This window comes from Filicampus tigris, chromosome 5 (assembly GCF_054856515.1).
Source record: "Filicampus tigris isolate MCC_2025a chromosome 5, RoL_Ftig_1.0, whole genome shotgun sequence".
NCBI classification, from domain to species: domain Eukaryota; kingdom Metazoa; phylum Chordata; class Actinopteri; order Syngnathiformes; family Syngnathidae; genus Filicampus; species Filicampus tigris.
This window is the reverse complement of record NC_141221.1, coordinates 10662000-10675894: the sequence shown is the minus strand read 5'-3', so window position 1 is coordinate 10675894 and position 13895 is coordinate 10662000. Positions and strand designations below refer to the sequence as shown.

General features: G+C 41.9%; 1 protein-coding gene across 1 annotated transcript in view; it reads right to left on the bottom strand.

Annotated features, from left to right (window-relative positions):
• bmp1a (bone morphogenetic protein 1a) overlaps positions 1 to 13895 on the bottom strand; it is a 38224-nt gene that overhangs the window by 2632 nt on the left and 21697 nt on the right. The window contains exons 7-19 of the mRNA XM_086030240.1: positions 11821 to 11945; positions 9015 to 9130; positions 8754 to 8856; positions 8131 to 8247; positions 7618 to 7763; positions 7336 to 7531; positions 5883 to 6008; positions 4152 to 4312; positions 3810 to 3990; positions 2352 to 2477; positions 2118 to 2245; positions 678 to 891; positions 312 to 562 (exon numbers count right to left, since the gene is read on the bottom strand). Of these exons, the coding sequence (XP_085886366.1) occupies positions 312 to 562; positions 678 to 891; positions 2118 to 2245; positions 2352 to 2477; positions 3810 to 3990; positions 4152 to 4312; positions 5883 to 6008; positions 7336 to 7531; positions 7618 to 7763; positions 8131 to 8247; positions 8754 to 8856; positions 9015 to 9130; positions 11821 to 11945 (1990 nt within the window). The remainder of the gene's footprint in view (positions 1 to 311; positions 563 to 677; positions 892 to 2117; positions 2246 to 2351; positions 2478 to 3809; positions 3991 to 4151; positions 4313 to 5882; positions 6009 to 7335; positions 7532 to 7617; positions 7764 to 8130; positions 8248 to 8753; positions 8857 to 9014; positions 9131 to 11820; positions 11946 to 13895) is intronic.

The following is a 13895-nucleotide window of genomic DNA, read 5'->3' as shown; positions in this document are numbered from 1 at the left end:
TGGATTGTAGTGTATTTGTGTTGGATACAGAATGTGCCTTGAAGGGGCATATCGTCGCTGTCATGTAAAAAACACTTATGCCCATTTCTTTTCATTTACTTATTTTTACATGAATCGTGTTTCCGCGTTATAGACATCGCATTAAAGTGAAAAATAAAAAAGTTTCCAAAATTGGGGATAAGTGTGTTTTCCACAGGACAGCGACGATATGTATTTTAGTATTGTCTCGGCATTCAATGCTCAGTTACCAAAAGATTCTAGCTTGTGAATATGAAATGTTTTGGAATCCAGACAAGAGTTGTTTTGCTTACGCCGGAGCCACAGTAACGTCCCAGCCGCGGAGACTTGGTGTCGGCCCCGTCAAAGAGCTCCATGTAGTCGTAGCCGCAGTCCGCCTCCTCCTCGATCTCAAAGGTTTGGAAGATGAGCTCCACGCCGTAGCCTTTCTCGGCCGAGATCGCCCACTGGCAGTCGGAGGCTCCGGGGTAGTTGTTGTCCCCGAACTGGGCGTGGGAGAACAGGTCCTTGGTCTTGACCTCGGCCTTCAGGCGACCGCCGCACTCTGTGCAGAGAAACATCAAGTTGAACCAACAAAAGGTCACGTCGAGAACTCAACCTTTCTCTAAACAAAGAGGCCATTTTGTAGTTAAGTATGCTAGTTCCGTGTGTGACTGTACCTGCAGTGTGGGATGCCTCAAAGCCTTTCTTCTGAACGGAGTTGTCGGAGAAAAAGCGGATGAAAAGTTTGTTGCCGCTGGACGTGATGGGCTGCGGCTTCTTTGTGCCGCAGAAGCGACCGAGAGTTTGAGCTTTGCCGTCTTTCCCGTCGTAGATTTCGATGTGGTCGTAAGCGCACTCCAGATGAGCCTCCATGTCGATCTCGTTGAAAGCCTGCGAGGGAGGAGGAATGATCACGTTACGTGCACATCCAGTGACAGGCCACTTCATTAGGTACGTTTGCAATACAAAAGCTGTATCCAAAATGTTGCTTTTATAAAGGCATTAATACAGTGGTGCTTTGACATACTGTGCAAGTGAGGTCACGTGCATGTTTTTCACGATTCGAGAAATATAATAATACTCACAGACATATATTCTTTATGATGTTGTAAAAATAACAATTTTTACAGAATCTTGATGAGTCACTTACTGTAGTAGAAGAAAGCAGTATTCTTCTGAACGGCAGTATTATACTGCCTCCTGGTGGCCAAGGCGGGCACACCAGAAAGGAAAAAACTATGATGCACAAACTGTTTAATTCATAACGATTTACTTTTTTACATTTTTTTTTTTAAATCAGAGATGCGAGTAAACTTTTCTACATTTTTTTTTGCACTGATATCTAATCCGCCCTTGTTTCTTCCTCTAGCACAACAGGTATTCATGATAATAACATATAATAAAAACAATATAATATGTAATACAGCAATATTTATGACATAAGGCTTAGGTTCAGCAACAGGTGGATTTTTTTTAAATGAAACTTTATAGCTACAAAATAAAATGCATGGTAAGATCCGTATTGTGCAGCTTTTAGAGGTCATATTTAAAAACATAAAAAATGAAAGTACCGGTATTTCAAAAACCTGAGGTGGTAGGAAAAAAAAAAAGTAACGACACTTTGAAATTTGTGTCAACAATACATTTAGGGACACATAAAGCCATCTCCGATTCAAATTTGCCATTGATTAGTGTTATGCTATTCCTTAATGTTTTTCTAAAGTGCAACATAACATTGTGCTGTTTTTCTTTATCAAAAACACAAACAAAAATGCTGTTTTTTTGGGGTGGCAGGCTGGAACGGATTCACGGCATGTGCATTAATTTCAATGGGGAAAGATGATTTGAGATGTGAGTGTTTTAAGTTACAAGCGTGGCCAAAGAATGAATATGACTTGTATCTCAAGGCATCATGTACCTGTGAATGTATTTTGCAATATCACATATTATATTTTGTCACAAAAAACAACCAGTAACGCTCACATTTGCACTTATGGACAATTTTCACTTGGTGTATGAAGTATGTTTCGGGCACTTGTGAGGAAGTTGAAAGCACAAAGGGGAACACAACGGATTCGAACCCCCAACCTCGGAACTGCCAGAAACGTGTTACATACTATTTTGATGCGGTGGCCAGGCGTGGTGGTGAGCGCCCAGGTGCAAGCCTTCTTGCTGGGATATTTATCCGGCCAATTGGGACTGGTGATGGTACCGCTCACACTGGTCACCGTGTGATCGCAGCCAGCTGCGATGACACGGCCCCCCCCCCCAAAAAAAATGGTTAAGTGCGAACACAAGTAAGCGTATGAGGATCTTTGCACAGGAATTAAATCATCATTTTAGTGGTGTACCCTCTTTGCAGTCATGCTTGTTCTCGTGCAATACAAATCCGCTCCTGCACTGGCAGCTGTAGCTTCCGAAAGTGTTGACGCATTCGTGCTGACAGCCGCCGTTCTCTTTGGAGCACTCATCTTTGTCTGAGGACGCACACGGGCGACGATCACCACAACGAAATGAAATTTCCATCACGGGTGGCAAAGTCAAGGCTCACCAGCCACGTCATTGTATATGTCCCGCGAAAGCGTGCCACAATTTTTCTACTAGCCATGAAAATGATAACCAAAATGCAGGTGCAATTATGTAATTGCGAATCATGGGATGATTTTGGGACTTCTCACACAGAACATATGAGTGGAAAGGACAAGAAGTGTAACTGCCATGTGCTTGAGCCACATGCCGTAGCCATAGCAAACAAACACAGTACAGCTCAGCTTCTGGCGCCATCATAGCTAGCCAAAGGTTTTTGAGGAAAAAAACCCACTAATCAGCCAGCATAATAATTCATACTCTTACATTTGTCTACATCTTTCATTTTCTAAAAAGAACACTACACTATGTTGATATTTCAGTAAATCTGTGAAAGATTGAGACCGAGAGCTACTTTTTGGGTACTGATTCATGTAATGTGCAAACAGCTTGATACACAAATCTGAAATAAGAAATTTGCTCAAGTTACCTCTAATTCTACAGTATTTTCTCATTAAAAATTAATGACATTTATTTGTGAAGACACTGAACATGTTAATGATTTCTCACAAATAATTAGAAAACACAAATATCAATACGCATTTCTATAATTCTCTTTAAAAGGGAAGCCAACCCAAACATTTTCTTAACAGTAATATGTTCTCTGTGCCTCCACTAATTTAAACACGGCATTCCATTTGTGGAATATGAGTTAAGCAACAACGTTTTTAGTTATCTCAGGGGGCGGCCATTTTGTCGCCTGCTGTCAACTGAAAATTACATCACAGTTGGTCAGGGCTCAGATAAGCTCACCTGTTTTCTGAAGCTGAGCCGTGATTGGTCGTTATCTGAGCCCTGAGCAACTATGATGTCATTTTCAGTCGACAGCAAGTGACAAAATTGCCGACCTCTGAGATGGAAAAAAACAGGTGGATTTTATTACTCAACTCATATTCCATAAACACAATAGCAATCAGAATGCCGTGTTTAGACGAGTGTGGCTATATACAACATTTTCTTTTAAAGAACTTTGTGTCATTTTCGCTTCTACAATACTCTTAGGAAATCACAATGTTCCATCATTGGTGAGCTATCTTTAGAAAAGGCCTGCGGTCTACTTTACACAAAAAATTTACATAAAAGACTGTTTTTTTTGCTTTTGTTTTTTTTTTTGCTTAACGATTATATGTTGATGTGGTTTGACGTTGTAAGCGTCCCCCTGAGGGCGAGCCTGACGACAATGTGACCCGCGAAGAAATCAATTCCGAGCTAGATGAACCCACCTGAGAAGAACTGTGCTTTAAAGCCCTTTTTGGACACCGTGTTGTCAGACTTGAACTCAATGCGCATGTTGTTGTACTGCGAGGTGATGGCTTCGGGTTTCTCGGCGCCGCAGAACTTCCCGTGTAGCCTGGAATCTGCCGAGAGTCCGCTGCGCACCTCCACGTAGTCGTACTTGCAAACCTGAGCATGAATACGAAGCTGGATAAAGTGGCTGAAACGTCTTCGGCGGTGACATCAATGACGCGCTACACGGAAGAGGATTACGGCGAGACGCGTGCGGTGACAAAAGGAAAACAGAACAAACCCACCCAGCGCCGGTACACAACAACCCCAGTGCTCACGTCATTGCCCTCAGTCTCGAAGACGTCAAAGAGCAGAGTGATGCGGTACTGCGTGGGAGCGACCAGCTGCCAGATGCAGTTCTTGTTGGGGGGGTATTCTCTGGGCCAACCGGGGCTGGTGATGGAGCCATTCAGCTTGGTGATGAAGCCTCCGCAGGCAGCTGCACACGAGACCCAAAAACGGGACGACTTTGAAACAAGCAACGAGGCAAAATATCCTTTCTGCGTTCAACCAATGACGGTCTGGCCTGCCAAGGGTGGTTTTAGGAATGCTCAGGATGAATTATGTAATGTAGCACTCTGCTACAACAACAGCTGCTACGCCCTAACTTGGCTAGTCTTAGTTAAGACGAATGTTAAGTACCGTATCGACTTTCAAGGTAGACACGTAAAAGAGGCACTTAGCTATTTAGCGTGCAGTTTGATTGCGTGGCAACATTTTTTTTTTTTTTTTTAGCATTATTTGTCTGGTGTTTTGTACTGTGGCGCAGGAAGACTGAAACATGCTTTTATCTACCAATTATTCTATTAATTGTATTACTGTTATAGTGTTTTATGTGAATTAATTTCAACAATTCCTTCCATTATCTTTTCACTAGTCCCTCACAATGGCTGTAAAAGAGGCATTCCCACTTTTCAGTACAAACAGCACAAGCATGGACTGGTCAGACAAAGACAAGCCAATCATTTTATGCCTTCTTATGTAATGTTTGCATGTACCTGATCAGGCAGGATTTACACAACAATTCCAATATTTTGCTCTCAAGTGACACAACTGTGAAATGTAGTACAGAAGTCATGTAACTAGAGTGTCAAACGCCTAAACATTAAAAAACATTGAATTGGGTATATTCACATTGTAGTCATCTTCCAAACATCGGTAAAAATTCAGTCTAGAAATGCAGTGTTAACGTAGACATCGTACATATATAAAATACACTAATTGGTGCACAAACAAAACCTGCTGGAAATTTAAAATACGGCGAAAGTATAGACCATTAAATATTGTCTAAATATGCTACCGTACATTCAAGATGTGAGTATCATGAAAACAGCAAACGGACCCGTGAAGTAATGCGGAGGTTACCCTCATTTAAAGAGGGAGAAGATTCAGCCCAGTGCAACTACGGTAAATGCTATGGAGAGTTTAATATTTATATTATGTATTATTGTTTACTTCTGTGTTGTCGCAGTTATTTACATTCCAGTTGGGCATCTGCACGTGTGTTATTTCATGTGTTCCTTCAATGTAAACTCTGCCACATTGGAAATACATCACTTGAGAGGTACGTGGAAATAGTCAAAAGAAATCAGATATAGGCATTAAGTAGGAATTAGCCACTTGAAACTGCTGTGTAAATCTATCTTAAAACCTTTTCAAGGACACCGTCAAATGTAAGACCTCTTAATCACTGGATATTATGGGAAAGCCATATGGGTGCAATATAATTTCAAGATTTAAGAATAATCTTCATTTTGGACATTTTTCCTAAAATGCTTTAAGGATCCACACGCTGTCTGTGTGAAAGCGCACATACCTGCTACTTTACTGAGTAGGAAAAAAAAAAAAAAGTCAAGCTCAGGATCTGATGAAGATCTAAACCTGGTTACGTGTAGACGCGGACTTTTCTGTCAAGATGAGTGTGTTCTCCAGGGTGAAGCGTGGGTTTGGCAGCACGGCAAAGGTGAAAATGTAATAGTTCCGAAGTAAGAAAACACCATCGGACATACCCTCACAGCTGCGCTTGTCAGCAGCCAGCTCATAGCCTGGGTCACAGGCACACTTGTAGCTGCCCAGCGTGTTGACACAGCGTTGCTCACAGCGACCGTTGTCCGGCTTGGAGCACTCATCCATCTCTAAAACACAAAGATATGTTAGGGAGCCTTTTAACTGGGCCCCCTGCTTCCGTGGGGCTGTACGAGAAATCCTCCAAACAAGGAGGTTCACACACAACCCAGAGGCGCAATCGGAGCAATAACATACAGTGTAACCTTCAAACTCAAACGCCACAAATGTCAAACCATGTTGGTACCATGACTGGACCTTGATTTTCCCAACTGAAATGAACTGAAATTCTATTAATCCATTCCAGCCCCCCCAAAACATCAGCGTTTTTTGTTGAGCGAATGTAACGTAAGCATCAAGGATTAAACTCTGTTAACATCTATGATTAGCTGCTAGCACAAGTTAGCTAGCTGCCAACTGCCTAGCTCAGTGCTTTCTAATGTTTTGTGGCACTATTATGTGACATGAGAGATCATTTAGCAAAATTAAGCAATTCCATTTAATTGATTTGAAAATTGTGTATCTATGCTAGCAACATATAGTGACCGTAAGAACAATTAAATGCTTTTACACTACTACCACTGTCACCACACAACATCATAATTTCTGTACTTTTTGTTTGGTGGTGTGCTGTTACATTTTTCTGTTGTAAAATATGCGCCTTGGCTCAATAAATGTCTGGAAATACTGGGCTAGCTGTTCTCCTTGTCACCACTTATCAAAAGAAGAGTGTTTTATTGATTTGAAAATTTTTGAAAATTACAACACTGCTTCATTTTATACTTGTCTGACAGTTAATATTGAAAAAAGAAATGCGAGGCAGTTGTCATGTGGCTGATTAAAGTTGAGGGTATTTTTGACAGTTTTATTGTTCCAATGAATTAAATACCTTTTTGAGGAATGAGTCAACTTTTGGGGGGCACTCAACACTCCCACACAACAACATTTTTGTCCAAGTAAGTGCTTGTAGTGAAAATGTACTGTATCTATTTGAAGGGTCGTCAACAAAACTCCCCAAAACACACTCATAGCACTCGCAGCGCCACCTGGAAAGTTAAAAAAAAAAATCCCCGATGCCAGTTTCACCATTTAACACAAATTGGGAAGTTATGTCTAACAGTACAGGACATTAAAAAAAAAGTCTCAAGGACTCATGCGTTGTGAGTGCCTGTTCATCGCTGCTTGTTTCACTCTTGATAAAATTGGAGTTCAAATATTGCTTGGCCAGTTAATAAAGCTTTCATGACAGCAACCTCCAACTTCCAATATTTCCAGTGGGAAAAACAAGTTTGACCTTTCCCGGTTCCACTGTGATTTAGAGTGCTAATGCCAAACACATTATTTCTTAAAGACACATGCTGAAATTCCCTGCAGCGTTCACAACCTTTCAACTCTGACCTTTGAAGAAGTTGGCTGCAAATCCGGCCTTGTTGACGGAGCCATCTGAAACAAATTTCATCCACAGCTGGTTGGAGCTGGTTTTGATGTCATCTGGTTTGTCATAGCCACAGAAGCGGCCCAGCAGGGGGCTGTTCTCGGAGTTGCCGTCACGCACCTCCAGGTAGTCGTATGCGCAACTGTCATGTCTCTCGATCTGCGTAACAGAAGGTTTTGGGCCGGGCGGTTGTGAAGCAAATTTTGGAGAAAGGTGCAATAAAGTTTGTCAAGGCGGGGCCTCACTTCAAAGGACTGGAAGGTGAGGCCTACGTGGTAGCCCTGAGCTACAGTAACCTTCCATACGCATGCTTTGTTAGGCCTGTAGTCATCAGGGTAGTTGGGGGACTGGATCTGGCCACTGTCCTTCTTCACCTCCCCACCACAGATGGCTGCACGTGACAAGGAAGACAAGAATAAAAACTCGCTTCATAGCAAAATCATTAACGCGTGCCTTAAGAAAATAAAACGTGAGCACACTGATCGGATTTTCGCAATGTGGATTAGCTGAAATGCCTCGCGCACACATACACACTCAGTGACTAACACACACACCCAAGCCTCTGCGTGGCCTGGAAACAATAGAGCCGATTCTGAGGGCTGGCCAAAATCTGATTAATGCAGCATAATGCGGCTGACACATCAGCAGTACGGGTGCCAAAAAAAAAGGGGGATATTACTGCAGCTTGGAGACGGACGTGCGAGTTCACTCAGCTGAGCGACATCGCTGAGGCGGAGAGGTCGGGAACGGGCGCTTACCCTCGTAAACGGCGGAGAAACCTTTTCCCACCCAGTTGCTGCTGCTGCGGAACTCAATCCACAACCGGCTGTCGGTGGAGATGATCGGCTCAGGCAGTTTATCGCCACAAAATCGGCCTGGAGGAAAGATGGGGGGATTTTAAGTTTCATACAATTTGAGTAGAATTGCATTATGAACTTTAAAGGAACTAAATAGCTACTTTTGCCTCCAAAGCTGTTAGCCAAAAACGCTATAGTCATGCCGTTAGCAGCATTCCATTTATACCTATAACACTATTATTGATACAAGCAATGCTGTCACTTTCATTTGCCTCACTCGCTTTCTTTCTCCAATGAGTCGCCTTTCCAAGGCGTTTTTTTCCATCGCTTGAGTTGCCAAAGTGTATGCTCATGTGGGACATATTGTTCACCATATACCTAGGAAGTGAACTCCTAAAATTCCACATGGAAAGTGTTTTGAGGGAAATTTGCTTGTGATGTGATGCCAAATTAATGACATCAGATTTAGTTGGAAGAGAGTGATGTCAAAACATTATTATATGTATTATCAGCAACGCTCCCTCATGAAAGGAAAAAAAACCCGTCATGAATTCATTGCGCGGTTCAAATGAATAAAAAATGACCTTTGAGGGGCGCCTTCCTCCAATAGCCATCCCTGATTTCCACATGGTCATACCAGCACAGGTGACTCCTGTATAGATCCATGGAGGTGAAGTTCAGAATGATCTTTAAAAACCAAGAGAGGGGTGATTATTGACACTCAACGGGACAAAGGTCACACAGCGATAAAACCTTGGACGAGAGACAACAACAGCACATGGAACAGAGAGCGGTGTTTGTTTTAGAGCGTCACACGGCCGATTTGGCCTTTACCAGCGGCTCACCTTTTCGCCTGGTGTGACGGATATTCTCCAGATGCAGTGCATGTAGGCCGAGTATCCGTTGGGGAAACCTGGGGAGGAGAAATTGCCGCTGCTATCCTGCAGACTGTCGCCACATCCTGTCCGCAGAGACAAAAACAAAAGGAGCTGAGCGCTACAGCCGTGACCATGTGGAACAGCAAATCAGTTCCAGGCTCAAACACCTCAGCCATGACTTCAAACTATACAGGCAAACACCTGCACGGGAACCACACGCGTTTAAATTAGAACGTCAAAGAGATGGTTTCTCCACAGCCGGGTTAGTGTGAGATTGCGCAATCTGAGGTGAAGCTCTGCCTTCTCTGACCTTATGTCCCTGAGAGCATTTGATAAGTCAAAAGGCAGCTCTTTCATGTTCAACATGTGGTGATGCACCCAGTCCAGGGTCAGGGTTGTAATAGTTTGGGATTTTTCATGATACTGTAGTGACTTTTGTTCTTTGAATTCGGTTAGTTTTAATTTATTTTTAGAGCAAGATTGTTAGTTCTTATTTTTTCAAAAATGCTGTGTTTTAGTTTAGTTTTTATTTGTTTTAGAATTCGTTTAGTTTGTTTTTTTTAATATATGGCATCTTTGTCAAGTGCAAGATGAAAAAAAAAGGTAACTAAGTATTATGTAATTAAAGTGGAAGTCAATGCAAACATTTTTTTTTTTTCAAGAATATGTTCTATGCAAGCCCACCTGTTGAAACGGGGCATTCTAATAAATATTGCGTTTGTGGAATAAGTGTTAATCCACTCGTTTTTAGCCATCTCTGGGGGCGGTCATTTGGTCTTTAGTCGACTGAGAATGACATCACAACTGCTCACAATGACCAATCACGGCTCAGATTCAGGAAACAGGTCAGCCGTGATTGGTCATTGTGAGCAGTTGTGATGTCATTCTCAGTCGACAAAAGACAAAATGACCGCCCCCAGAGATGGCTAAAAATGAGTGCATCCACCCGTTTTTAGCCAACTCTGGAGGCGGCCATTTTGTCACTTCTGTCGACTGAAAATGATATCACAACTGCTCAGGGCTCAGGTAACGACCAAGCACGGCGCACCTGTTTTCTGAAGCTGAGCCGTGATTGGTTGTTACCTGAGCAGTTGTGATGTCATTTTCAGCCGACAGAAGTGACAAAATGGCCGCCTCCAGAGATGTCTAAAAACGGGTGGATTAACTCGTATTCCACAAATGTAATATTTATCAGGATGCCTTGTTTCAACTAGTGGGCTTGCATAGAACATATTCTTGAAAAAAAAAAACATGTTTGGATAGACTTCCACTTTAAGTAAACTACAGTTCTCAAACAACTGTTTGACCTTCCTTCTGTACGGAGGTATAGCAATACCAAGATAAATACGTTTAAAATGAACCCTGAACGCATATGCACGATGTTAATGGACAAAAACGAGGGACATTTTCGCTATATTTTAATTACCGTCGTTTTAGCTTTTAGATTAGATAACTTTTAGAATTAGATTTTTTTTAATCATTTTCGTTTTTATTTTCTTTCGCGAATGAACAGCCCTTTTTAAATTTTGGTTTTAGTTATTTCATCAGTCTTTGTTAAGTATAACAACCTTGGCCCAGATGATGAGTTTACAAATGAATATCACAATATGAGACACTCTCTCTAAGCATCCTCTGAAAAAAAAAACTTGGCCCTCTATAAATAACCCAGCTCTCTAGAGGATGTGATACATTATGTACGTGATGCCCTTGCTTAACTGGCAAAATTAAAAATGCAAAGACTTGATGTTAATGCAGGCGCCAGGAGGCAAAAAGAGGAGGCTGAAGATGTATTCAATTAGGTGAAATTACAGAGCGGAGATTTGTATCTTGCGCTGTGAGACCCCTTCCATGATTGCCCTCTTGTTATTTCAACTCAGTTTCACTTAGCAGGTGAAATGAAAACATCCCCCCCAACTGTTTACGCGAGTGCCTCTGCTCAATAGTGTGTCAGCGGCAGAACAAGGAACCCCTCAGTGATGGGTTTCGGGCGATAATACGAAAGGGTTAAAAACCACTCGGGGGCCACACGTAGGGGATGATAAACATTTCCAAGAGTGCGGCATGAATGGGAGATCCATGGCTGCGGAAAGTTTTTGTCGGTTTCCAGGAACACATCAACTGCTGCCACATCACAAGGGGGTTTCTTCCTCCAAGACCGTCATTGAGGGAGATGACGTAGAACAAACACAGATGTATGTACAGTAATCTGTGTATATATAGGTCCGTTTAAGGTTCAAACCGCCGGCTCGAGCCTCGGCTGTAAAGTCTCGACAGCTGGTTCGACTTTGCAAGCCGTCGCCGTGTTTGACAGCTCAGCTATCCTGACCTGACCTATAATTAACTGCATGACATCAAATCTATTCGGCGGACGTCTGTTCCTAATGTACCGACGTTAACGCCATCAATTCTGTTGACATCGCCCAGTGTAAACAAAGTGCTTCACAAAAGCGGCCATCTTATGTAACCTTCCCCCGCTGTGAAACGCTTTGCTTTGTTGGCCATTGTCCTCTCATGACCAGCATGGGTCTGTGATGACTTCCTGTTGCTGGGTAGTGTTTACACTCCTCTCCACTTGGGAGTCTGGGATGCTATAGCCAAGCAGCCGCACCACATCAATAAGTAGAGGATTGGCTATTCCCACCCAGTAGGAGATGCATCGAGGGAAAGCGGGACAACTGCAGATCTCTCACGCATGTGCAAAAATAGACAAGGGAAGAAAAAAGAAAAAAAAAAAAAAGGCCAGAGCAGACAGGATCTGCCGTTTTGGTCTTACTGGAGCATTTGTAGAGTTTGCGTGCTTGTGCGATATCCCCTTTGCTAAGTCTGGTTCTCTGGCCAATGGGTGGTCGCACACCGTTCACATCGTAGCGCGGCAGGATGGTGTCCAGGAAGATGCCCCTGTGATGCACAGAGAGGGAGACGAACGTTAGTGCCGCATGACCCTTGAGGGCCCGTTCGCACAAGAATGGAGGATTTTGAAAACTAACACTCTGCGCTAGGGAAGACATTGCTCCTGTTGGTTTATGAATGACTGAAAACAATGTGGACTGTATATTGTATGAACAAAGCCTGCTCAGAAATGCTTGATTTTAATCCACTTTCAACATAAGAGTGCTTAACTACTACAAAATTGTTGTGCGAACCTGGTGACCCCGACGCCACTATTTATCCATGCCTTTAAAGCGCCGTAGATAATTAACAATAATGGATTGTCATGTACATTACTTTCGTTGTTTTAATCCACTTAAGTTTTTTATTCTCTATTTGTACTCTCTTTCGTTTTTATGCAGGTTGTACATGTTGGCTTTGCACAGAATTTCTTTTTATGCACTGAGGTGGTGCCTTGAGATGCTCAAGTCTTAAAAAACTCTCAATTCGTCTTTCTCCATGAAATGAATGGAGATGACATGAATGCGTTCCAGCCCCCCTCCCCCATCTCAAAACAAAACAAAACAAACAAACAAACAAGAAAACATTCTGCAATGTGTTTTTAAATAATAAAAACAGCACTCTATAATACTGCATTTTATGAAAACAGCAAAAACGAGAACATGATCAATTAATTGGCTGGCTGATTTCATTGGCCAATATTACCTTAAAAATAAATTACAAAAACAACAGCAACAACAAACCAAAACAAAATAAACAAACAAACAAACAAACAAAAATCATCCAATTTCTTTTAAAAACAAATTGCAACGTAAGACTAATAACATTCAAACCCCCCCCCCCAAAAAAATATATAAATAAATAAAAATCAGCCAATTTGTGAAGTAAACAAGTATTGTAAAATAGTCAAATGTTCTGCATGTAATTCATATATTTATGTAAGCATTAAAGGGGCCAAGTTATTTCATTCAATATATATTTTGTACTTTAATCAGCCAATTAATCGTTAGCGGAATTTTATTCTGTGAAATATTGTAATCGGCTTTGGCCTCACAGAATCCATACCGGTAGGGCCCAAGTAATAACTAAATAAAATGGATTGTAATCAAATTGTTTGTGCATCATGACTGTTGTCTCTTTGTTTGATGTTGAGTTTGACAGTAAACTTCAATTGGAGACCTTGAAATCTCTGGAAATATCGTTGTGCTGCTTGTTGTGAAGTGAGTTGAAAGCAATTTTCGGATTTGAGATTTTTAATCGCAAATCTATGCAAAAAATAAATATATGAAAATCACCCAAATGTAAGTCGTAAGTCTGGTTACGCTTATCTGAAGGAACCACTGTATTTGCTAAAGGATTTCAAATCACACACAAAATCATTTCAACATGGACTCATAAAATCATATAAAGCGCAACAAGAAACTACCGCCAAATGTGGTATACCATTTATCTCACCTGACTCATTTGTTCGTGACAAAAGCTGCCAGTAATCACATTCCTGGCTTATACATCAGAAGTCATTATTGACCTGAATCAACACGCACAGCCACACCTATCATCATTAATTACGCACACCTAGAGTGGGGGGAAAAAAGAAAACTGCTAAGGGACTTTCCTTATGTAAAACATTTTAAATGCACACGGGACCATTCGGCAGATTAACCTTATATTGGCATTGTGCATGACCTCTTTATAGGAGTAGTAGTCAGACGTAATATACGTGTAAAATGACCGAAATCATTACCAAAAGGTCAGGTGCGGCATATTTGGTTTTACAAAAGGCCAGGGGAGAACAGTAAGTCCTAAAAGACTCTTTTCACACTGCTGTCTCATTTGACACTTTGCTAGTTTCTCATCTCCATTTTTCTTCGAGTATTGGCGAGCAGCGGCCTGGTTCCCTGGTCGTTCCCATGGTGACTTGCCTATCAATGCCAGGCATGTGCAAACACTGCAGCCTGA